Here is a 26,849-nt window from a genome sequence, read left to right on the forward strand (position 1 = left end):
TAATTGTGAAAATTAGCATTTTCCTCTAACCCGGTGAACACTTTTGCAGCAATAAAAAGTGAATGGTTAGGCTTATAAATCTTGGGCTTATCAAATTTTACAACAGAGAAGCAATAAAGCACCTTAGAGGAGATGAAGTTTTTCCTTTTAAGAACAGTTCCGTTTTACAACGCCAGGATTTGTAGTGACCCGAGTGCGCCCTCTAGTGATAAAATCTAGAGCATTGGTGTACTTGAGGAAAAGGATTGGGGGCGGGGAGAAGAAAAGGGAAAGGATGGGGTGGACAGGAAAGCAAAGGGGGGGATCATGGGAAATCTCAAGCAAAAGACTCAAACCAAGCTGGATTTTATTTAACACTGAATATATGCCTCGAAGATAAGATGTGATGCTTCTTTGGTAGGAATTGAATGAAAATTTGGGATAAGAAAGATGAAACTTCATTTTACAAGTCTTTGTAGTCTCAGCAAAATACTTTCATAAACTTCTTGTTTGTATTTGATTGCTTTTGAAAGTTTACTAGGCTGTCATCAATTGTATTCCATTGATATATGCAGTAATTGTAAGAGAGTAAATTTTACCTCTAATAGTATTTGATTTTGTTTGTTATGTACTCAAGTTGGAACTGACTCTTAGTTGACCCTCCAGCACGGTTTCAGAGGTAGTAAATCACACTGGAGATTGCCCATGTTTGCTCACACACACCAGCTGGTGAATCTGAACCTGCCTTTATGTTAGCAGTGCAACTCTTTACCATTAAGCCACCAGACCTTCCTTAATATTTAGCCAATAGTATTATCTTAAAATCCTATCTCATGCCGCCTGTAACAAAAGTCATTTCTCCAGGCAACTCTGAAACTATTATTAATTATATTCTTATTATGAGTATATACAAGGCTTGGATTATAATCTTGGTTACCGAAAGGTGTGTTTACCACTTGAGTCATCATTGTATGTAATAAGCAAGCAATGAAGAGTTACAGTAAAGATAGGCTGTGTTCATTAAGGACTAGTGATTTGAGCAACTCACCTGTGTCTAACGAGGATAGTGTGACCAGAGGATTGCCTTCAAAATCCTGTTCATTGATGAGTTAATTATAAAATGTGAAATACTAGCGTTTCCATGGTTGAAACAAAATTATTAATTAGAGATTCTGAGTAATGTGGTGTCGGTACAGCTGCAAACAAGATGTGGATGTGAGCAGATTGAAAATGGCAGCCCCGAGCTGTCCGGGGAACTGCAAAGGCAAGGGTAATGTTAAATGACTTCTTGGTTTGAGACCTTTCTTGAGATTAGATGCCACTTCACACCCACTTATAACCAAATTGGACCCTATCATCAATCTCACAACTGCTTTACAGGTTCTTCACTTGGCAGGCGATTTCTCAAAAGACAGTTCATGTTTTTTCCTCTTTGGGGGAGACTGGGTGTGGGGGCTTGTGTTGTTGCTGTGTGTACTCTCTAGTCCCAACCGACCCAAAGCTGATCCTCCAGTGTGTTTTCAGAGGCAGGTAAGCACACAGAGAGATTGTCCATCCTTCTCCGGCAGAGCTAGTGGATTTGAACCATATGCCTTTGTGTTGGAAGGGCAGTTACTTTCCACAGAGCTATCAAGGCTCCCTTTTTTGGACATATCCAATAGGAAAAATAGCAACTGAACTGCCCTTGAATTCACCTGCTAATTGAACCCTAGAAATGTGTAGAAAAAACGACTTAGTAATAACAAACCGTGCCATAATTATTCTACACGGCACAAAAATTTACCACCTTCATTTAATCTAATTATACTCTAACGTATGCATTACAGTTTGCCTACTCTCAGACCTCTCCCAGCTGCTTTCTAAAAGGGAAATGTCAAAGAAACAACACATAAACTTCCTCCAACTACAAGTGAATTCCACCAGTAGTGGCGGGCACCCAGTCCTAAACTCAGCCTGGGGCCACAGTTCTGATTTCTAAGGTTTGTTTTACAAAATATCCCAACCCACAGGGAACACAGTCCCTTGTGATTGGCTGTCAGGGACCTGCACTAGGCGCTCCCTAAGAGCTCCCGCTTCCTCAGAGGGGAGCAAGAGCTGGAATTGCAGGGCGGAGCGAGGATTTTCTTTTTAATATTAAAAAACCAAACAAACCCAGCTTTAGAAGTTGAACCCTATCACATTAATTCAAGGAGAGGCCAAAGATCGGGTCTTTTGTAACGCCGGCGAGGTACAGAATTGCCATCATCTCTTTCTATTGGGCGCGTTGACACAGTAAATCACGCAAGGGGGTGGATGGGGAGATGAGGAGGGCGGAGAAGAGGCAGCGCTAAGGCGCTATGGACGCGATTCTCAGTTGGAGGCCACAGAACTCGCCTTACACTGAGCAAGTGGGTTGAGGCGTAGGGCGGGCCCTTGGGGCCCAGTGAGTGGCGGGCAAGGCCCGACTCGAGTTTACAACCAATGGGGCTAGAGGGAGGAGCAGAGCTATGGGGGACCAGGGCGATGAGGATTGGTTAGTGCCGGAGGGGGTGGGGCGGCACTGCGGGTCCGAGATTGATTGACCGCGAGGGCCGCTGCACAGCGACGCCCAGGCCACCACCGGCTGGTCGCAGGAGCTGGGCGCGCCTTGGGTCGTTCCACGCCCGTGCACACACCCGAACGGACAACTGGCCCGGGCTGGGGCTCTCACACTCTCGGCCTCGCTCGGCACTCTCGCTCACAGCCTTTGTGTGCTCTTTCTCGCCCCTCTCCCTCCCGCTGCTGCCTCGGACCATCGCGATGCCTCTGCGCCCGGTTGCTGCTGCCGCCAATTCGCTCCGCCCGCGGCGCGCTGCTCGCTGCGGCGGTGGCGGCGGTCTGTCTCCGATGCTGGCCTGAAGGAGGAAGAAGAGGAAACGAGGCGCGCCCGTCGGCCCATGCCGCAGCCACGGCCCTGGACCCGCCACGGCGCCCGCACCGCCGCTCTCGCCGGAGCCCACGAAATCTGCATGGACGGGCATGGGCTTGAGAGCAGCACCTTCCGCCACCACCGCCGGGGCTGAGCAGTGCCGCCGCCCCCGGCCCTGCCCGCCGCCCCTGGCGCTACTGCTGCTGCTACTGCTCAGCCTCGGGCTGCTCCACGCAGGTACGCGGCACGCGGGCGCGGGGGTGCCCTCCGAGGTCTGAGTGCTTTGTTCCCCAACAGCCTCCAGTCTCCAAGCCTTCGCCGGAGCGGAAGGCGGCGTGGCGGACGGGATAGGCCTCCCGAACCCTTGGCACGCACCTTAGCCGAACCCAGCCGCTGGCGGGCGGTGTGTCCCTGGCGCCTCAGCGAGGCCCCTTCCCTCCCGATCTCCTTTGGCAGGGACGTTGATAAATCTTTCCTCCAACAGCTGCTTATCAAAGATTTAACGGGCGAAAGCTGCTGTGCTTTGCGCCTGAGACAAATGTTCCGGATGCTTTATTGCTCTCTGCATTGGTGTTTACTGAAAGTCAAGCTCGGATCAGGTTTCCTTCACCGCCGCCGCCTCCTTGAGGAGAGACAAGGAGCCTTGTGCTGCTTCTGTGGAGTTGGGGGAGGAAAAGGGCTGTCGACGAAAGAATCGAACCAAATGGAAAGGTTTTAACCTTTTGGAAACCTGTGGGGTAATCTCGAAGTAACCAGTAGTTCTTTTGAACAGGAGTTTCCTTCGTCTTTGCAAAAGTTGCTTTTAATTCTCCTTTCAATCGCTCTGACCAAACGCGGGCTTTGTGGCTAGCCGCGTGTTTTCGGGGTGTGGGAAAGATTGACAGATCTCGTGCTCCTTGCTGTCTGAAGGGCAGTGCTTGCCTTAAGGAAGCAGTAGGATGAAATATTTTTTTAGTGAGTAAGTCTGCAGATGAGCCCTTTAGCATGTACTATCACGTAGTTTTCTTTCAAAACTGTAGAGTTGGAATCTAAATGCTCTTTGCAAAAAAGTGTACCACTTTTTTTAGCGTTTGCTTAGACAAGGAGTTTTTTTCATGCCAAAAGTGAAAGAAACTTCTTGGGGTTTTTGGGGGGGGATTTGGTTGGTTTTTTTTTTTTTTAGTGTAAGAACAGCCAGAACGTTAGCTAAATTTCTTTTCCTTGTTGACATGTGTTTATATGATGGCACCGATTGCCCTCTGAGCTGCAGAGTCCTGAACTCAAGTGCCACCCATATGTGTGGAGTGATTTTTATTTATTAAGTCATGCCAGGTGTGCTAAAAATCAGGGAGGTCCTTTTTAAATAGTGGAAAAATAGGTGGCGTTTGAGATGACTTCATTTGTTTTACATTGTTATGTAGCAGCTGCATTTTAAAACTGTCACAAGAGAACATAGACTGAAGTTTTAATAGGAAAGTACAATAGCAAGTTTTAGAATGATTAAGGCTTTAAAGATCTTAGAAAATATCATAATCAGCTTGCAGTTGCATAGAAACGTTTCTAGATGTATCAGGGTGCTTTCAAGCATTTTTGTGTTAAAAAAATGTATCCACAATGATCAAGTATCCCATTAAATCCTTTGCTGCCCTGTGGATTCTGACTCATGAAATGGAAATTGAAATGTTAGTCAGAATTGTTCTCTCTCTGGCTGCTTGGATATTGTCTCACATAGTTGCCATAGGCTCCTGTGACGGAGTTGGAATGTGGTGGTGAAGATTTCTCTGCCAGCCTCTAAAAGCTTAAAAATTTAAAGATTTAGAAAACTAAGGTGCCTTAGTTTTAAGAACTTGGAATTTGAAGCTCCTCTTGGCATTTTAATATGTCCTCATTAAACTCACCACTAGATTAATCCAGAAGGTGCTGTGTTGAGTGATTTCTGTGGACAACTTGTTGAAGTGGAACAATTAATCTAGTTATTATTGAAAAGGGCTCCTTTTCAGAGATTTCTTTTAAAGAGCAGTGCTATTGAAATGCAGGGGTTATGCCTCCTTAGAGTAGGAAGCCTAGCTGAGTGTTCCATGCAGATGGACTACCATATGTTTTATGCCTGGATCCATCCATATCATTTGCCTCAGCACCCCATATGGCTCCTCGTTTCTTTTAATGCACTTTAGCATATCTCGTTTCTTTTATTATAAACTGATGATTGTGCACTACATTCACACATGCAGTCCTGGCGTTGAGAAATACTGCCTTGAATCATGTAGCTTTTATGTCTGAATCATTAACCAGAGCTCTAAACTCACAAATCCTTTTGCACTTTTATTAGCTGGAATAGAAATATTACCACCTTTATTATAGATGACCTCCCCTGCAAATAGAGAAATCCGGAACTGTGAATTTTTAATTCAGCCCTTTGGAGTGGGATGGGGCTTTTATTTACTCTTTCATCCTCTTGAAACAACCCCCATCTGCTGTTCCAGAATGGAGATCCAGTTTGGAAGTTACTTGCTTACTCATACACTTCATGGCCTCCTTGGCCACATCCTTGAAATTGTTTCTGCTCTGCATTGTCTTGGCATTTTGACAGGAGGTTTACTTTACTGCCTGTAACAGGCAAAGTGTGCATTGTCATTATAAATTCATGAAGCTTGGGTATTTCTGGGTGTATGCTGCAAATTAGTCATTACAGAGAAGCCTGTGATGGGGCTGAAACTGCTGACCCAAACAACACTTCTCCAGTTTGCTCTCCTCCCTCCCGTCATCATTATACCATAAGGCTTTTGGGAACAATACTTAAAGGAAAAAGAGACCCCCAAAAAATCCTATTTTATGTCATAGTTCTCAAAGGAATCAGCTAGCACCCACCTGCTATGAAAAGAAGAAAGATGGAATGATAAAGGAGCTAGAACTCAGTTTCTTCCTTTCTGAACAGTTAGAACTACATTTCCATGCAGGTCTTGCTTTTGCTATTTTATGACTATTTGAAATAATTATACGTAAATGTATGCTTGCATAGATTTTATAGACCATAAAAAGAACAAATAGGCACTGCAAGTTTAGCGGAAAGTTCTTGTGCTGTCATTTATTTGTAATCGAAGCTGTTTGTTACTCCATGATCCTGGCCTCTCATTTTATTTCCTTTTTGCTTGCTCTGCATCTGATTGTAAAAAAGTGAGGGAAGGAACAAATTGCCATAGTCTGTTTTTTCATTTATCAAGTCTTGCTGTTCAAGGTGGGAACTTTGTGTAGACAAGACTTATAGACTGAAGACAAGCATCACATCCTACCTTTGTACCACCAGCCAGCATGAGGTTTTTATGCCCTTTGCTTTGGTTTTCTCATCAGTAAAATGTTAGTCCTGCCTTAGGGAATAGGGAATTGTGTTTTCTTTAGGTGAAAATGGCTTGGTAACTTTATAATACTTGAACATCATGGTTGATTTTGAAATGAAGAAATAAAATAAGCTAAGCACATGAAAACTCTTTTGTGCTTTGTTGTTTTTTATGTGGAGTTTAATGATTAATCAAAATCCATAGCCTTAAAAGATTAAAATGTTTTTGTCTCTTTTACATAGGCTAAAGTGGATACCAAACTTAGACTATAGTATTTTTTTTTCCCTTTTGGTCTCTGAAACTTAAAAATGTTGGGAGAGGGGAGCTCTGGTGGTCTGGTGGCAAAAAGCTGTACTGCAATCCCAGAGGTACGTGGTTCAAGTCCACCAGATGCTCTGCTGGAGAAGAAGGGGCAATCTCCTCCTATACCAGTCAGATTCAGTTTGATGGTACACACACAAAAAAAATAATTAAAAAAAAATAATGCTGGGAGAGGTACTTAAACATTGCTACTTCTCCAATCCATTTCTCCTAAATAAAGCAAGAAACAGAGATCACAGGCTATTCAATTTAGAATTAAAAGCAGTTTATACAGAAAAGACTAAAATATCTTTTTAAAGTAGTGGTTTGTTCAGCTTTAATTCTTGATAAGTTTTAAAAATCCTAACTCTTGATAATGTCTGAAGTTTATCTCTTAACTATATATAGTGACTTTTTTAGAATTTGAAGTTGATAATAAAATACTGTTTCTCTTTTTATTAAATTTACTGTGCCATATTATGAAACACAACATTACATTGATTGGAAAACACAGCCCATTTAAATATTGTCAAGTAGTGTGTGTAGGGGGGTGATTTGGTAGTTTTGAAAATTATTTTTGAGAGTCAGCTTGTTGCAAACATTTGAAAATTGGAGGTTTTTTCCTTAGTAGTAGAGCTTCAGTTCTTGGTTTTTGAGATTTGTTTAAATCATTACATTTATATGGCTTGTCAGTTTAAGGAATAAAATGACGTGTATAATTAAGAATTCTGTATTTTATAGTTTTTTTGTTTCTGGAATATTTGGTGGGATCATCTATCTCTGTAGCATAGTTTTGTGATAGAGTGTAGATATCATTTACTTATAATCTGCTTGGGAGCTGGGATCCTAGGGAGATTGGAATAGATGTTAAGGCAGAAGTAAATATGCTGCTTATTTAAATTGATTCTTTTTTTCCAAATAGCATTTGTACTTTGTAAACAATAAGAGGCTGTCAGTTTCCGTGCAATTTGTTCATGTGTTCCTAAAATAGTACAAAATACTTTACTACTTGGATTTATCTTGATATTTTCCCTGTAGTATTACCAAAACTGTTACCTCACTGTGCTATAATTTGGTACTTTCTTTCTTCCCTTCTCAAGGCGTGAAGGCCTTAGTCATGATTTTGAGCACCTATAGGGTATTTTCACAGTGCTTTCAGAAGCAAATTATTTAATGCCATTTTTTAAATCAAAATAAAGATCTACCTTTGGTTAGATCCTAGAATGGAGGAATCTTACTCAAAATAGATAAGCAAATAGTAAACTTGGTCTGTTTCATTTGCCATTCCCTTATAATTTTTCCTTGAGAGTATAGAGTGGAGCGCCTTCATGAGAGCCCACTCTTTAAAGTTTTAAGTAAGCTGACTGCATACACTTTTTTCCTGCCTTTATTTGAGAGAGACATAGGAACACAAGGCAACCCTATTTCTAAATGCCTTCTTAAAATAGGAAAATATGAAATGAGCACACAGTTCCCAGAGGAGAATGTCATTTTCTCATGTAGCTCAGAAAGTTCAGAAGTGTTTAAAAAGATCTGATTTCTCTTGTTTCTCATAGGTGACTGCCAACAGCCAGCACAATGTCGAATCCAGAAATGTACCACCGACTTTGTTTCCCTGACTTCACACCTGAACTCTGCCATTGACGGCTTTGACTCTGAGTTTTGCAAGGCCCTCCGTGCTTATGCCGGCTGCACCCAACGAACTTCAAAGGCCTGCCGTGGCAATCTGGTATACCATTCTGCTGTATTGGGTATCAGTGACCTCATGAGCCAGAGGAACTGTTCCAAGGACGGACCCACGTCCTCTACCAACCCTGAAGTGACCCATGATCCTTGTAACTATCACAGCCACGCAGGAGCCAGAGAACACAGGGGAGGGGAACAGAACCCTCCTAATTACCTTTTTTGTGGCTTATTCGGGGATCCTCACCTGAGAACTTTCAAGGATCACTTTCAAACATGCAAAGTGGAAGGGGCTTGGCCACTCATCGATAATAATTATCTTTCAGTTCAAGTGACGAATGTGCCTGTGGTCCCTGGATCCAGTGCTACTGCTACAAATAAGGCAAGATATACTTTTTCTCTTTTTCCCTCCCTGTTGTAACTCATAACTTTTAGAGGCTTGATTTTCAAATATGTTAAAAAATTTGTTGCAAAGACCTAATTTAAAAGAAACTTCCCATTAAGATTCTAAGGCTTACTATAAAAGATGGGCAACATATTTAAATAGGCAACAGGACAGAGGAGAGGGAAAAAAGTACAGGTGGAAATTGCATTCTCTAGGGAAATAACAGGCTTGCATAATGAAAAAATAAGCTTAATTTAAAACATTTATTGTTAGGGATGTTTGTTTTGAGAGCATAGTAGCGTGCTACTTTTCTACATTTTTGTCCACATTTATCAAACTAGCTGACGTGGGTATTTGAATTATAGCTATGAAGCCCATGGCAGTGACCCATCAGGAAACTTATTTTATTAGAAACTTGGAAGGTACAGCAAAATATAATGACTGTAAGCCAGATTCCCCCTTATAAACTCAAAATAGTATTTTATTTATTAACCTCATGGTAACCAAGAAAGTTTAGAATTAGATATTGAAAAAGCAGTGATGTGCAAACACAGGAAAATCTCAGGTTAAAAGTTTTAAGTCACAAGCTAAGGAAAAAGTTAACAAAATTAAGCTAAGTATTTCCCACCTATCTTCCAATATCTTTGGTCCATGTTCGGTTTTTGTTTGGTTTTTTTTTTTACCTATGTTTGTTTTTAAATAAACTAATGCTTTATAAGGGAGCTCGGATGGCTTGTTATGCTGTCACTCATCATACTGAGTGAAATATCTCCATCACAAAGGGACAAATACTGCATGGTGCTACTGTTGTAGAATGGGACTGACATCAGGGTTGGGATAAGACTGAGAAAAAACTGGATAAATTATGTATACTGTATTGAGACAGATGAGGGAAAGAACAGATTAGAGGCGATATATAACTGAGTATTATGGTTAACACAGGAGTCCAGAATTAAGGTTGCATAGAGAAGTGTACTCAGTGCAAGGGGGTGGGAGGGGATGGGGGAACTGTATACCAATGAAGGAAGGTTCTTTTTTTCTCCTTTTCAAAGAGAGGAGCGAACTGGTGGGGAGGGGTGGGCAGGGAGAAAAGTGCAGCAATGAATGAATGGAAATCCGAAATCTCTGTAAATGTTTATTAAAATTAATAAAAATGAAAAGGAAAAAAAAAAGAATTGTGCTGCCAACCCGAAGGCATGCAGTTCAGATCCACCAGTTACTCCATGGGAGAAAGATGGACACTCTTCTCTCCATGAAATTAACTGCCTCTGAAAACTGAATGAATGGTCAGCCATCGTTCAGTCCCAATTTGACAGTACACAACAATAACACTTTATAGATATTGTAAGCCATTATTATGGTACCAGCTTCTTAATGGATATAGATAGGTGGAGGGTATTACAAATGGTCTCCCAGTTACCAATCAGTTCTCATTCATTCATTGATAAAGAAGTCAGCAAAGGTTTTTCACAAAAATTATGGTCCAAGTTTCTAGCTCCTTACTTAATCTGATTTAACAACAAAGTTACCCAGACCATCTCCTCTTGCTTAATTTTCTTTGTTTATATACCTATTCATAAATTGGTTTAAGTTAAAATATAATTGACAGAGATAAAGTCTTTTAGATATCTTTGACTTCTTTTGTATCTAGAACATGCCGTGTTTGCCTTCAAATATGTGTTGTCTGTTTTTTAAGTTAAATTCTTTGAGTTGGCATTTAGTTGAATCAATTGACTACACCGCAGGAGATGAGATGTCCTGAAGTGTCACAAGTCTAAGAATAGATGTCATTGATCTGAACAAAGAAGAAGAGTATTATAGGGGAACTCTAAAATATCAACCTCTAGTCAGATCTCTGCCTTTTGAGTTACTAAATCCTACATCTCAAAATACACTTTCTTTCTCTGAGTTTTACATGTGTGCAAATAACTTTTCTAAATATATATATCAAAATATGTTTGTTGCCAATTATACTATGAAGGATAAACTAGTTATGAAGCTATAAGACATAGATAAGAAATTAATCATAGAGCACATAAAACCCAGGAATCTTTGGGAATACATAACTCTGGGAATACAAGAGTTCCATTGAAAATTGAAAAAGTCATCACTTACTTATAGAAGTAATTAAGGGTATGGATAATCTTCAGACAGAGCTATCAAGACTAAGTACCATGTACATGGAAAAATACTGATTGTTTTCACAAAGCTAGAGTTTTGTTTTCTATCCTTTCTGCTCAGTCACATGTCATTTCTGTTTTTTATTTACCATTTCAAAGTTCTGTACTTTTTGGTGATTATGATAAATATTTGGGAAATAACTCTTTATAAATTTCAATGTTATACAAAGGAAAATGTTTATATTGAAGTACTAAATAATTCCATTTCAGTTGTGGTTGAAACTATTACAATTTGTAATATATATATACCTATAACTTTGCCCTCTGCAATAATCAAAAGCTTTACCCTTTTCTAAAAGGAGGGAGAAAGTGTCGTCCTCCGACATAAATTCAAGTGGACAATGTGAACACTTGGTCTTTGGTCGCACTACTGGAAAGTATTTGCCCACATCTGGTGGTCATACTTTTCAGCAACAAATTACTCTATGGCTTCATAGCCTCTTGTTGTTTTTTCCTTCTTTTTGTAACTTTCTCCAAAGCTCTAAAAAACCATCTGGGAGTTTACTCAGTAGCCTATCACAGTGCTTATATGCCTGTGCATTCCAAAGCCTAAAATCTTAGAATACAATTGCCTTTGATAAAATATTTAAAGAACCTAAGCAACAACAACAGAGGGGGGAAATGATGTACTAAAATTTCAAACAATATTTGGCAAATGCTAAGTATACAATAAATCCTACAAAGATCTTTCCCTTGATGGCTACGGCAATACATTTAAAAATAATTTTTTAAAATGCTATGTGTGCATGTATGTGCATGTCCCTTCTTTACTGATGCCCTTCTAGTTGCCATTGAGTCTGCTGACCCCCTAAGTCAGAGTAGACTCATGCTCTATAGGGTTTCCAGTGGCTGATTTTTTAGATTAAATTGCCAACCCTTTCTTCCGAGGTGCCTCTGGGTATGCTCCAGCTACTCAACACACATAAAGTTATTGGATAACTTTAATGTGTTTAATGTCCTTAGATATAAAGAATGACTTTGATAAAGTTAGTATAGGCACTATGTGTATGTATAACATATATCAGCACAGTGAATCTGCAATTGCTTTGTCTAAAAGTATATTGTCTGCCTTTAGCACTGAATTGTAGCACAAATTAGGAGTGTGTCCTCAGATCTAGGAGCCTTTTTTGAACCTGCTCCTCATTTTTTTAAGCTCTACCTGTCCCTATCTACTTCTACCCATTATCCTAAAAAACATAAAGAAAAGAAATGTAAAGAACAGGTTGAAATGACATGAAGTCTTCTCTACTGTAGGAGGAGCTCCAGTTGCCCTAGTGGGTAGGGAATTGTGTTGCCAACTCAAAGGCAGGTGGTTTGAATCCACCCTGGCTCCATGGGAGCAAGATGGGCTCTCATTTTCAGGGATGTAAATTTTGTTACACCATTATTTTTCCTTGCTGTTAAACATTGTGTTTTCTCATTCTTTGAAAGCTTTGTTTTGCTCCTGGATAAGTCTCCTGTGCAGTTTAGAGCCTCTAAAAAGGGTTTTAAGTCAGTTCTGGCTTAACAGCAGTTAAGTGGCCATTTATTTGCTAGTTTTTTGCCTTCACATGTCAAGCAGTGAGTTTAGAGCAGATCAGCCTGTAGTATTTGATGATGATGCCTTGTCTCCTATTACCTGTTGTTTCTCCTTCCCTTCTCTGTGAAATGTAGAGCTCATTTTCCAGTTAGTCATGGTATGCACAAGTATGCTTTCCCAGGGTCACTTTGTTTTTGTTAATGCTCTCCACCATTCTCTTATTCTCCTTGTCTTCAGAGGGGTCCATGGCACTTGGCCACCTTGCTAGGTTGATGTGTTACTAAAAGGGAAGCCAAAGCTCTTTTATAATCTCTCTATGCCAGGGGCTGCTGGAGTTTGTGAAATGCCTCCACTGTGATCCATATCATCTCTGAGCCACCTTCTCCCATCTGTGCCTGTGCCAGGCAGGCATGCAAGTACTAGAGGAAAGTGAAATGAGAGAATAAACTTTTTGAAACAAACAGGGTTAGCTAATACTGGAAAGGAAGAGAAAAAAACCAAAAACACCAGTTTGGGGGAAGGGAAGTTAGCCTATCCTATCAAGACTCTAAAGAGACATGTCACCAAGCTCTCGTATGCCACACACCCTGTATTTAACTAGCTCATCTGCTCATGGGGGTACCTGGCCTCTCTTCATTTTGTTTCACATAGTCTTTGCCAAACCTCCAGTACCAGTTAAGTTCATTCCATATCTTCCAATGAACTCAATAAGAATTTTGTCTATTGCATGATTACAGAAGGTACTTTAGGACTAAATATTTTATGAGAGGATTATGCATTCCACATATGTATTCTTAGTAACATTCGTTAAAATCACCAGTTTTTCAAGATTCATTTAAAATTATTCCCTTCCTATAGGAGGAGTGCTGTTATTATTAAATTGCAAATCTAAACAATAGTAAAAACACCTAAATTATTTTTTTATTCTTTTAATTGTTATCTACTTATTTTCCATTAATTTTCATGTATTCATATCCCTTTTCTTCACTCTGGTTTTTTTATGTCATCCTTCAGTCTCAGTAAAAGAAAACTAAAAAATTGAAAAGGATATTCAGAATGGCAGGTCTTTTTACAGATTTTCTACATATTCTTCATCCTTTAGTTGAGAGAAAGTAAATTAAGGCAGTTTGTATTTGAAAAAGGGTATGCTCTTTGAGCTTGGCCAGTCCAGGTGACTGTTAGCCAGCTGAATTGGCACTCTAGTTGCCCTGTGGGTTTTTGTTGCTGCCATTTTCTTAGCTATGGGCCACGTTACCAGCTCTCTGTGGTGTCTCGGGGAATACACTCAGTGTCTGCCAAAGATAGTAGGTACACTACCATGCAAACATTTTTCGTTGAGAATAGGTCTATTATGTGTGTGGAGAAGGGGGAAGGAACTGTGAATGTGTAGATGTTGTTAGGAATCTGTAAAGTTTCAACTGACAGTTGACCCTCCAGCAGGTTTTCAGAGACAGTAACCACAAGGGAGGAGTTGTTCATTGCTCTCTTACAGAGCAGCTAGTGGATTAGAACTGCCTGCCTTTGGGTTGGCAGTGCAACTTAACATCTAGGTCACTAGAGCTCAGTTATAGAGACTCATTATATATATATATATATTTTCTAGCTACTCTCTTGGAAACTACTAAAAATTTCCACTGGTTGATGACACTAGAATTACAAAAAAGACTTGTTCTTGTTTAATGTCTTCATCTATCTCAAACAATGTAACTGATGGCTTTTCTTTGTAATAAAACATTGGCTTGTTTCTGTGCTCCTATAAACATGAGTTGAGTCTGCCTGTCGTTTTTTTGACACCCTGTAGCATGTAGTTACAATAGCATGCAGGCATGTAAACCGGTGTTTTGGATGGTTCTCAGTTGGTTACAAAAGCCAGGCCAGATGCTCCTGCATTGCAAAGGCTTTTCAGCTGTCATTTTAAGTATATCTCTGGATCAAGGTTTGAAAATCTGTCCGCTCTTAACCCCAGGCCTAGTACATTTTTTTGTGGCCTATCATGTTTGGTATCTTTTTGGAGAATCAAGATGTGAGGCATACACTGGTAATCATTCTTTTCATGGACTAAGGAATATGGGCTCGTGTTTTAAATATATGAACACTGCTCTAGCGTGGTGTTGTTACAAAAGTGGACACGTGATATAGTGTTTGCAAGTACGTTCTGTAGGCTGTGCTTTTCAAATGGGATGTGTTTTTTTTTCAATTGTCCATAGGCACTCAAATATTTTGGACAGTGAGTCTTTCCATTCTCCAGATTAAAGAAACATAGTATATGCAGTCTTAAAAAAGAGTACAAAGTTTGTATCTGAGGAACTTCTATGTTCCTACATTTTAAATCTTGATTATACCACTCCCTCCATCGCAGAAGCTGTTTGGAAGAAGTAGGGGCATTGAAAGCCCTCTTCTGTAAGTGAAACTGACCCAGCAACTCCCGGAGAGCCCGGCAGGACCACGAGGTTCCATGGCCTCTGCTGGTTTAAACAAATCCCCACTCCTACATAGTTAAAACCAGAGGCAGGAGGCCAAGTCTCATACACAGCTGAGAGTTAGAACTTGTTTTTCTGTCACATTTCCAACTGTGTCTCTCTCCTCTGTTAAGTTTTTCTTTGAATCAACATTTTAAGGGGAAGGGGCACATAGGAAACCAGCCGGTACTTTTTTTGTTGTTGGCTTCAATTAATGCTAACCAAACAGTTTCTGCCTGTGTGGAATGTGGCATGTAGGAAGAGTTACCTACAGTGTTGAACAATGAGAAATGCTTCCTTACCCATTTTGTCTTTATTTGTTTTGACTGCAGTAGAACTTGCTCTTCCACTGTTTTGAATTTTGTGTTCTTGTGGGTGGGGTAACTTAAGGACTTTTTAAACTGCTTAACTTGTCAGTAAGTAATAACCAACAAGAATGGTTAAAAGACAGAAGATAGAAAATTTCATTAAACCACTTTGCAGTGGAAAAAAAAAAGCAAACAAAAAAAAAAAAACACAACAGCGCTGTTGGGTCTAAAAAGAACTTCAGGTGGAACTGGTTTTGTAGTAATAAAAGTTCTTTATGCTCCAGTTCTCCAGTTAGCTAGATATTTTAAGACTTGGAGCCATAAGAACATTTAGCTAATTCTGGTGGGGTGTTTTCATGTTGGAACATATTATATATACTTTGGGTAGGATTGATATGATGGTATTTAGACACTTTTCATCTGTTCTACATGTGTTCCTGAAATGGGGGTCGGGATTAAATCCTCCCAATTTTAGCTAGCTCGCTCTTGCTCTGTGTGTGTGTACACACGCATGTTAGTTAACTCATTTACTCATATGGTATTTCTGTATCTTCTTTCTGCTCAAATAAAGGAAAACAGAATGATACTGTTTTGTAACATTCCAGTTAACTGGCTTAAAATAACACATTCACTGCTTATGGCTGATACACTCTTGAGTTCTTAAGGTTTTCCTTTTTTTTTTTACCTCTAGAGATTTGAAACTAAATCTGAAGGTGACAAGAGTGTGAGTGTATTGTGAATTCAATTCCTTCAAGCCCTTTTACTTTTTTTGCTCACCTCCCCAAATTGAAAAATGATCAAAGATTTCCTAGTCCCCTTCACTTTGGGGAACAGCTGTGCTGAACCTCAGCCCAGAGCATTTGTTCAGGGTCCCTCATGGAGTTGGATCTGGGGCCCTCCCAACCCCCCAATCCTCACTAGGAAGAGGGTGGGTGTGCCTGTGACAGCTAGACCAGCTGGGGCAGATTCCTGCCCCCAGGAGTTACTGCCCCTGGGCCTGCCTCTCAACTTGCAAAATATTTTTCGCCCCTGGTCTGAAGCACAGTAGCAGCCTCTATCTACCCATGATACTGTCCGCACATGCCTCAGTGCACATCTAGAATCTCAGCGAGTTCCTTCATTTGCTGGCTGCCTCATCATGTGAAGCCTGAACATAGCAAATAAACAAGCCGACATAGAAGTTCCCTTTGGGGTTTGTGGAGTGGTTGAGACTCTGGCCAAGACCTCTCCTCATATGCTCAGCACAGCATTGCTCTGGTCTACAGTAGGAAGCTGGCCAATTTCCCTGTCTCTGAGCCTGTTTATGCTTCTAGCCTTCTTTATTTTAAGTGTACAGAGGTTCCTTTTTGGAACCTCTGCATTTTTGTGTCTGTCCTTTTATGTGTCATCTCTGGGCCTGCTTCCTTTTCACTCAAAGGCTTTTTCCAGCCCCTGAGCCTAATGCTTCTTCCCTGGACCACCCTAGCAGCCTTCAGCTGTGGGTGTCCTTTCCCTTCTGGTTTGGTTTCTTCTTTCTCCATCTGGTGCCAAATTCCTCTCTAGTAGCCAAGGCAGCCCCTGTTCCTGCATGTATTTCCTAGGGCAACATTGAAGAATAAATCTGATCCACTCAGTGTCTCTGGAATCCTCTAAGTGCGCCTAGTACAGAGGTCTGTGCCAAGTGGTATTTATTGTCAGTTGCTGTGGAGTTGATTCCGGCTCAGACCATCAACTCATATGTTACAGAGTAGAGCTGGACTAAATAAGGTTTTCAAGCCTGTGACCTTTCAGGAGCAGATCACTAGGCCTGTCTACCGGGCATATCTGAGTTAGATTTGAGCTACTAACCTCTCCACTCGTAATCCAGCACTTAGTCCTTTGTGCCATCTGGAGACTCTAATGCATGAGAGTAGATTTTACTTTGATATCTTTTGAAGGTAATAGATTCTTGCAGTCTGATTCAGCCACAAAAGGAGTCTAGAGTGAGATTTTTAATCTGCTGTCTCTCCGACACATCATAGCCCAATGAAATTCTTTAACAAAGCATATTTTGTAGGTCTTGTTCCACAATGCTGTGTAAATATATAATATGTGGGCTGAATAATGATTGTAAACGTCAAGTTACTGAGCTCTCAGCTTCTTACCAGATGGTTTTTCCTTTACTCTTTTAGGTAAATTATCAGTATCTTAAGTGTATCTTAAATATATGAGGCACTCTTCTTGGATTTTGCATGAAACTGTTCAGATAGTTTCTCTTGATGAATGTGGGGGTTTTTTCAGCCCCACAAAAGGAGGTCACACTGACATTTATTTCCCCAGTCTTACATAGTGCATGGAGAGGGCATTGCTTCCCGGGATTTTCTTGATTTAACTCTGCCCAGCCACACTTGTCTCAGAAGGTAGAACAAGGCTTTCAGGAAAATACCTTCATGGCCTCTACTTCCTTTTGGTGTCAGAAAACTGCAGAAGTAAATGTTCGGGATTTTAGAGCTGGAGATGTTTGTTTTACTTTGAAGCATTTTCTCGTGTTCACTCTGGAGAACTGATTGTGGAAGCTGTATGCCACCTATGTATAAGTGGCAAAGGGGAGAACAGCACCATTTTATCATCTTTGGACTTAAAGTCTCCTATCTTTTCAACCTTAAAATTGCACCTGTTGGACGAGTAGACATATGAGCTAATTACACGAAATAAAAGTCATTTTACCTTCCTTGATCTAAAATTTTAGCCAGGTAGTTACATTCTCAGCGTTCCAGGGAGATTTCTACAGCTATTTCAGTTTTGTTTGCTGGCTCATTTTAGGCCAAGAAATGAGTTCCTCGATCTAAAAGTTCAGTCCTAACATTGAAGGATTCCAGTAAGGTCCTTCACTTATAATGCCCAATTAAACGCCAAAATAGAATAAGAACAAATAGTTAAGTGCACAGTTTTTGGGGAATTCTGTTCTTTTAAAACCTCTGCTCAGCATTTTGTAAGACTGTGGTGCTTTCAGAAGATCATCTCGTTTCTCTGGAAGAGGCAGTGCTTAGGTTTTCCTCTTGGTTGCCCACCTTGTTTTCCTTTAATGTACTTGATTTTTGCCTTGTGGAAAGGAGAGGCAGATGCCTCTTAAGTTTTGACATTTTACAGTAAACAGTTAAGTCCTTATAGAAAGCTTGATTTGTAGCCACTATCTCTCTCTTTCCCTAATAGACCTTGTGGGTGGTAAAGATCACAGGGAGTGAAACATTAAAAATGAATGAGCAGAGCTGAAGTAGTTGTCTAAGGTAGAGCTTGAGAGGTATTGGGTGGGGGAGGTTTAACAAAGGCATTGATGTTTTAAATGCACAGAAATGCCATTCATCAATAATAAATGGTGTGGCGCAGAACAAATGTGCCAAATTGAGTTATTACAGCATATGGATCAGTTTATGGGGGAAAGAAAGCAGCATAGCTGGTGCTTTAAAATTATCTGTGAGCCCTTTTGAAATACAGTTCTGAAATATTCTGCTTGTATGCTCAGATACCGGCTAGTTGGGAATGGGAAAAGTTCACAATTTCCAAAAATTCCAAATTCCAAGTAAATTTTGACTGCTTATACTCTGTTTCTTACATTATTAGGATTGAGTTTACTTTGTCCAAGGAAGGATAATTAATTTCTGACCTTTCATGACTGGAGTGCTTGGGTTTGGCTTTTTTTTTTATGAACTCATTTTGTAATTGTTTTAAAGGATGAAATTATATTACATGACTTAGGTCACATGAATCTGTTACCCAGTGTTTTCTACACTTAATGATTTTATCTAGGTGCCTGTTACGTACATGCTTACACTGCATAGGACCGCTCAGGAAACCCCTGCTCGTGCTTTGGCCTCAGTTCATCTCCCACAACATTTAGTTTCAAGGGATAATACTATACACATGTTCTGTATGAGATAATCTGTCCAGTAAGGAAATAAGAGAAAATGTGAATTTAAGTGTCTCACGGAAAATCATCCCTAGGAAATTGAAAAGACAGACAAAAATCTATTAAACAAATTAAACTCCTTTGTTGTTATACAAAGTAGAGCACAAATCTAGCCCTAGTTAGTCTGCTTGGTTCGTTTGGATGTTAGGGATTACTGCTAAGTAATAGTAATTACAGAGCAGAGAACAGTTCTTTCTGTGTGAGGTGTTTGGAATGACCTGAGTTCCTGAGTTGGAATTGGTGTGCTTAATAACAACAACAGAGACTTGAGAAGACTTGGAGAGGAGCTTTTACACTTATCTTAATTATTGACCCTTTCTTACCTTTTTGGAAACTTACTTGGAATTGAGTGTCTCCACTTCATTGTCCTATCTAAACGAATTCCTCTCCCCTCACCCCCCACCGATGTGAACAATAGCAAAAAAAAATGTCCTTAACTCTTGCAAACAATACTGGCTTGGTTTAAATTTGAGATCTGTTAGACTGGAAAGGCAAATTGTTTTAGCCATTGTAGAAGAGTTGTTTACTCCTTAAGTGTGAATGAAGACAGTGGATATGTAGTCTACTCCTTTTTTAACCATCTAGTCAATCTGCATTATGCAGATGACACAACCTTGCTCTCTGAAACTGAGGAGGACCCCATGCACTTAACTGCAGAGGGTCAAGGACTGCAGCCTTCAATATGGACTGAGGCTCAGTGTCAAAAAGGTAGCATCATGATGGATGGCGAAGAGATTGAGATTGTTCACAGCTTCAGTTTGCTCGGCTCCACGGTCAACACTCTTGGCACCAGTAGCAGGAAATAAAAAAACGTATTGCGATGGGAAAGTCTGTGGTAAGGGACCTCTCCAAAATACTCAAGAGCAACAGTGTCTCTCTGGAGACTAAGGTGTGCTTGATACAGGCCATGGTTTTTGCAATCACTTGTTATGCATCAGAGAGTTGGACAATGACTAGGGAGGATAGAAGGAGAATTGATGCCTTTGAGCTGTGGTGCTGGAGAAGAGTATTGAATGTACCATGGACTGCCAAGAAAACAAACAGATTCATCGTAGAGAGGATTAAACCAAGCTGGTCCTTGGAGGCAAGGATTCTGGGGCTTTGCCTCACGTACTTTAGACATGGTGTAAGGAGAGACAGGTCTTTAGAGAGGAACATCATGCTGGGTAGAGTAGAGGGAAAACACAGGAAGGGAAGACCCTCTATGAGGTGGATTGATTCAGTGACTGGGGCACTCGGGATGGGTGTGTCAGAGGCAATGAGATTGGCACAGGATAGAGCAGGGTTTAGGGTCGCTATGAGTCGCAAATGACTCAACGGCACATAACAACAACAACAGTTAACTTCCAGCTTTTTCAGGTGTGGCGTTTATTTGATTTAGTCTTTTTACCTCCAAGAGGTCCTAATAAGCCTTTAAAAAACACTTGTCAGCTCTGGTGCGAGCTCTGGTGGCCTAGTGGCAAGAAGCTACATTGCAATTCCAGAGGTGAGTGATTCCAATCCACCAGATGCTCTGCTGGAGAAGGAGGGACAGTCTCTTCCTGTACCATTCAGATCCAATTTAACTGTGCACACACACTTGTCAGACTGACTTTAAATTTAGACAGAATCCTAAAATCAAACCACTGCCATCCAGTCGATTATTGTTGTTGTTATGTGCCGTCGAGTCGCTTGCGACTCATAGCGACCCTATGTACAACAGCCCTAAACTCTGCTCTGTCCTGTGCCAATCGCACTGTCTCTGACACTCCCATCCCAATTATCCCAGTCACTGAATCAATCCACCTCATAGAGGGCCTTCCTCTCCTGTGCTGTCCCTCCACCCTCCCAAGCATGATGTCCCTCTCCAGGGACCGGTCCCTCCTCACAACATGTCCAAAGTATATTAAACGGAGCCTCAGAATCTTTGCCTCCAAGGAGCCACCTGGTTTAACCCTTTCCAGAACAAATCTGTTTGTTTTCCTAGCAGTCCATGGTATTCTCAATACTCGTATCCAGCACCACAGCTCAAAGGCACCAATTCTCCTTCTATCCTCCCTGGTCATTGTCCAACTCTCTGATGCTTAACAAGTGATTGTGAAGACCATAGCCTTGTACCAGACGCACCTTAGTCTCCAGAGAGACACCATTGTTCTTCAGTACTTTGGAGAGGTCCCTAACAGCACACTTTCCCATGGCATTGCGCCTTTTAATTTCCTGGCTGCTGGTGCCAAGACTGTTGACTATGTAGCCAACCTGTAAGACAGAGTAGAGCTACCCCTAGTTTCCAAAACTATAATCTCTAAAGAAATAGACAGCCTCATCCTTTTTCCCATGGATTGAGTGGCTGGTTAGCAACCAAGTGCTTAAGCATTGCACTGCCACGAGGGCTCTTGTAAATGGACTTCTTGTGTGTGCCTTCAAGTTGCTTGCAACTCATAGTGACCCTGTGTACAACAGCCCTAAACCCTGCTCTGTACTTTGCCACTCTCTGTCTCCAACACATCCCGATTACCCCAGTCACTGAATCAATCCACCTCATAGAGGGTCTTCCTCTCCTGCACAGTCCTTCCACCCTCCCAAACATGATATCCCTCTCCAAGGACTGGTCCCTCCTTACAGCATGTCCAGAGTATGTCAGACAAAGCCTCAGAATCCTTGCCTCCAAGGAGTAGCCTGGTTTAACCCTCTCCAGGGTGAACCTGTTCATTTTCTTAACAGTTCATGTACTTCAGTACTCTTTTGCAGCACCACAGCTCAAAGACATCAGTTCTCCTTCTATCCTCCTTAGTCATTGTCCAGCTCACTTATGCATAGCAAGTGATTGCAAAGACCATGGCCTGCATCAGATGCACCTTAGTCTCCAGAGTGACACTGTTGCTCTTCCGTACTTTGGAGAGGTCCCTAACAGTAGACTTGAGCATCGCAATACATCTTTTAATTTCCTGGCTGCTGATGCCAAGAGTGTTGACTGTGGAGCCAAAGCAGTGAACAGTCTCAGTCTCTTCACCATCCATCCTGTTGCTGCCAGTTGTCTCAGTGGTGAGAATCTTTGTCTTCTTGACATTGAGCCTCAATCCATATTGAAGGCTGCAGTCCTTCACCCTCTGCAGCAAGCATTTCAGGTCCTCCTCAGTTTCAGCAAGCAGGATTGTGTCATGTGCATAATGCAGATTGTTGATGAATCTTCCACCAACCCTGATGCCACACTTCTCCTCATACAGCCCAGCCTCCCAGATAATCTGTTCTGCGTATAGGTTGAAAAGGTATGGCGTACACCCTTCCTCATTTTGAACCATGTAGTGTTTCCTTGCTCTGTTCTGACAACTGCCTCCTGGTCCAAGTATAGGTTTTGCATTAGCACAGTCAAGTGTTCTATAATTCCATTCTTCTCAGTCAGCCAGTTTGTTATGATCCACATAGTCCACATAGTCAAACGCCTTTGCATAATCAATGAAACACAGATAGACATTCCTCAGGTATTCCCTGATTTCAGCTAAGATCCGTCCATCATTAGCTACAATAACCGTAGTACCACGATCCCTTCTAAACCCAGCCTGGACTTCTGGCAGCTCTCTGTTGATGTGCTGTTCCAGTCGTTTTTAGAGCCACTAGATAAATCTTATTTTATAGTACCATTAAATACTCAGTTCCAAATCCCATTCGCTCTCAATGGCCTATGGTTGGATGCACAACGAATTTCCTGAAATCATCTCTGGTACACCTCCTTTGGGTTGTTAAGAAGGTGTTGAAATGTGAGAAGGCTGGTAGTGAAATTAAATTGTGGCTCGGAGTAATTAGGGAGGGAGAAACCTCAGCATTTTCGTAGAACATTGGCCTTGGTTGCAGCTGCAAACAACGGATATGAATTTAACCAGTTGCTGCCGTGCAGCTGGTTCAGATCTGACTTTATAACTGGCTGAAGTAAAATGAAATGGCTGGAAAATTCCAGTCAAGTAACACCAGTGGGAACATGTGGAATTAAATACTGTGAGCAAATGCTGGCTGAGTTGAAAAAAATTTCAGACATAAACTTGAGGGTAGTGGTAAGGACTTGTAGTGAGAGTAGGGGAGGGGGAGGGCTCATTCTCTAGCCTTTATAACAAGGGTCTATTGTTTTGATTAGTTCCCTTGCAGGAGGTAGGAGGTTTCCTCAGTCCACAGCAGTTGGTGGAGCCTTTAGCCATTTTAGCTTGTCTATCTTCCTCATTTACTAAAATCACCTGATAATTGTTTTCCCCTTCAAATAGCAAGAAAATAAGGAACCTATTACCTCAGGGACACAAATCTTAAAATATAATCATTTATAGGGCTGAGGAGGCAGTTTTCTTATCTTTCATGACAAAAATCTCTGTACTTTGTCACCTTCTGTCACCCATACCAGGAAGCTGTTGGGTACTTTGGAAGCAAATGTGTGCAAAGATTTAGTTTGGGGGTGTTTTTCTAAAATAGATGTATTACTGGTTTCTGCATAAACAAAAATGGATTTATCAAATCGAGGCTCTTGTATTATTAGTAGTTGTTTTCACTCCATGAAGTGTCTGCTTGTTAATTTGGAGAATTTAGAGTTGGCTGGGAATACATTTCTAAGTAGTTAAAGGGCCGTGGTACTGTTTGGGGAAAACATTTGCTGTAACCAGGTTCAGGGTATTTATTTCCTGCCAGTCCTTGGGAGCTGTGTTTGCCAGGTGATTTCCCTGTCACAGGGATTAGCCAGTGATGTGAAACATTTGATTAAGGGACTTAAAGAAATCTTTCCTAAGGCCCACAACTAGAAGCTATTGTTGCTGGGATGCACCCTCCTCAATTCTGAATGTATTCTTGGTCTTTTATGTTTAGTAAGTTCGTAGCAATGGATTGCTGACTAGAATAGGAACTAGAAATAAAAGTTAAGATATTTACATTGCTCACCTCTTTTTGACGTTTAGATATTTCTTAGATGGAGCCCCTCAGTATACAAAGTTATCTTATGGCATATTTCTTTTTGAAGATGTTGTTGTTATGTGCCGTTGAGTCGCTTAGCGACCCTATGTACAGCAGCCCTAAACTCTGCTCTGTCCTGTGCTAATCGCACTGTCTCTGACACTCCCATCCCAATTATCCCAGTCACTGAATCAATCCACCTCATAGAGGGCCTTCCTCTCCTGCACTGTCCCTCCACCCTCCCAAGCATGATGTCCTTCTCCAAGGACCGGTCTCTCCTCACAACATGTTCAAAGTATGTTAGAAGGAGCCTCAGAATCCTTGCCTCCAAGGAGCCACCCGGTTTAACCCTTTCCAGAACAAATCTGTTTGTTTTCCTAGCAGTCCATGGTATTCTCAATACTCGTATCCAGCACCACAGCTCAAAGGCATCAATTCTCCTTCTGTCCTCCTTGGTCATTGTCCAACTCTCTGTTGCATAACAAGTGATTGCAAAGACCATGGCCTGTATCAGATGCACCTTAGTCTCCAGAGAGACACCATTGCTCTTCAGTACTTTGGAGAGGTCCCTAACAGCAGACTTTCCCCATGGCAATGCACCTATTAATTTCCTGGCTGCTGCTGCCAAGACTGTTTACTATGGAGCCAAGCAAACTAAAGCTGTGTACAATCTCAATCTCTTCACCATCCATCCTGATGCTGCCAGTTAGTCCAGTGGTGAGAATCTTTGTCTTCTTGACATTGAGCCTCAATCCATATTGTAGGCTGCAGTCCTTGACACTCTGCAGCAGGCGCTTCAGGTCCTCTTCTTTTTGAAGATACAAGAAAAAAAAATAATAAAATATGCCTGCTTCCCAGAAGTACAACTTTTTTTTTATCTTAAAAAAATGAGAAGGGGAACCCACAAGCTCAGCAACAACAAAAAAACTCCACTAGCAGCATTGTTCTCTTAAGAAAGAGGTGGGAATTGATGATGCACATTCCTTAGATTTGTACTAAAATTAGAAACCACAGTTGCCATGGTGTTACTTCTCACTCTTAGTTACCTTTGTGTGTCACTGTGGGTCTTTTTATTTTCCTTGAAGGAGATAACCACTCATTAGAAAGACATAATAAACATATGTGTAGAGATTCTGCCTTAAGTTATTCACCTCCAAAAGGGAAGAGAACTCTGGCTGCAGAGGGAAGTACCATTTTGTTTTCCACATTTCGTACTAACTTGTACATGTTTTTTCCCACAGATCACTATCATCTTCAAAGCCCACCATGAGTGCACCGATCAGAAAGTATACCAAGCTGTGACAGATGACCTACCAGCTGCCTTTGTGGATGGCACCACCAGTGGTGGGGATGGTGATGCCAAAAGCCTGCAGATTGTGGAGAAGGAGAGTGGCCGCTATGTGGAGATGCACGCCCGCTACATAGGGACCACAGTGTTTGTGCGACAGCTGGGCCGCTACCTGACCTTGGCCATTCGGATGCCTGAAGACTTGGCTATGTCTTACGAAGAAAGCCAGGACCTGCAGCTATGTGTGAATGGCTGTCCCGTGAGTGAACGCATTGATGACCAGCAGAGCCAGGTGTCTCCCATCCTGGGACACACCCCACCCCACACCACCTTAGCACAGACCTGGCCTGGCTACACACTGGAGACAGCCAACACTCAATGCCATGAGAAGATGCCAGTTAAGGATATCTATTTCCAGTCCTGTGTCTTCGACCTGCTTACCACAGGTGATGCCAACTTCACCGCTGCAGCCCACAGTGCCTTGGAAGACGTGGCGGCACTGCACCCAAGGAAGGAACGCTGGCACATCTTCCCAAGCAGCAACAGCGGGGCTCCCCAGGCACGCAGTGACTTGTCTCTTAGTTTTGGACTCACATTCTTGTTCCTTGTTGTGTTTTTGTAGGGGTTGTCTTTTTGGTTGGGTTTTTTTTTTTTATTTTGGGGGTTTTTTTGTCTATAACAAAATTTTAAAATATATATTGTCATAATATATTGAGTAAAGATAAGAGTATATATGTATATACCATGTATATGACAGGATGTTTGTCCTGGGACACCCACCAGATTGTATATATTGTGTTTGGTTGTTTTCACATACATTGGATGTAGTGTTTTTTGATTGTACCAATTTTAATTTGCAGTTTTGTGAGATGTTTTATAATGTCCCTGCATGGGGACCTGTTAGAAAGCACTTTATTTTTTATATATTATTAATATTTATGTGTGTACTTGGTTAGTATGCATAATACATATACACAGAAACTATACGCAGCATTACCTTTGAAGATGACCAGTGATATTGTTCTTATCTAGACTGTTCATTCCTGTTCTGGCTCCTTGCTACTGATTTTCCACAGAGGGCACTTTTCACCTGCTGCCTCCTGGTGAAGCTGCCTCATTCCTTTGGACCATTCTTTTCCCTTTCCTCTGTTCTCTCTTCCTTTGAAAGAAGAGATTATTAATACCCTCTTAAAAAATGTACTTCTGATGCTGTTCAACACTGATCTTTAGGCAGCCCTCATTCCCCATTTAATAGTTATCACTTTTTCAGGAATTGAGGGAGTGTAATTACAGTTCTTTTCTGTTCTTACCAGATTTTATTTGAGCACCTACAATGTGTTAAGTCAGTTGTATGAAACTGCTGTTTTTGTAGGTCAGAAAGGGTCAAGTGACGGCAATTTCATAAATAAATACCAGGTATTATGTTAGACCCAGTAGCTTTTCAATTTTTTCTCATTTCACACTCATGTTTAAGTTGTCTCCCCCTTCCAATAACTACTCTGCATTACACAAACAAAATATGAAAAGATGCATTTAGTGATAATCATGCCTTGCTCTTTTTTTAACAACCCACGCCCTTAACTTTGTTGGCTCTTTGGGCATGAAGTGCACTGCCACACAGTTCCCAACCCCTGGACACACTGTGTCTTCAGCCTCATCTTAGGAATCGAAGGACTGGATTTTGTTATATTCTAATATAGTAACCTTGATGTCACCAGTT

The 26,849-nt window shown here is 41.3% G+C and overlaps 1 protein-coding gene across 1 annotated transcript; it reads left to right on the forward strand.

The window, feature by feature from the left end:
• Positions 1-2,844: 2,844 nt before the first annotated feature.
• Positions 2,845-25,751, forward strand: LOC102850965 (RGM domain family member B-like). Its single transcript, XM_006885382.1, is given in 3 exon segments — positions 2,845-3,103; positions 8,037-8,545; positions 25,083-25,751. Coding segments are annotated over 3 exon segments (1,437 nt in total).
• Positions 25,752-26,849: the final 1,098 nt, after the last annotated feature.

The sequence above is a fragment of the Elephantulus edwardii genome, unplaced genomic scaffold (genome assembly GCF_000299155.1).
Source record: "Elephantulus edwardii isolate Elephantulus edwardi_28Jun2011 unplaced genomic scaffold, EleEdw1.0 scaffold00043, whole genome shotgun sequence".
Lineage (NCBI taxonomy): Eukaryota > Metazoa > Chordata > Mammalia > Macroscelidea > Macroscelididae > Elephantulus > Elephantulus edwardii.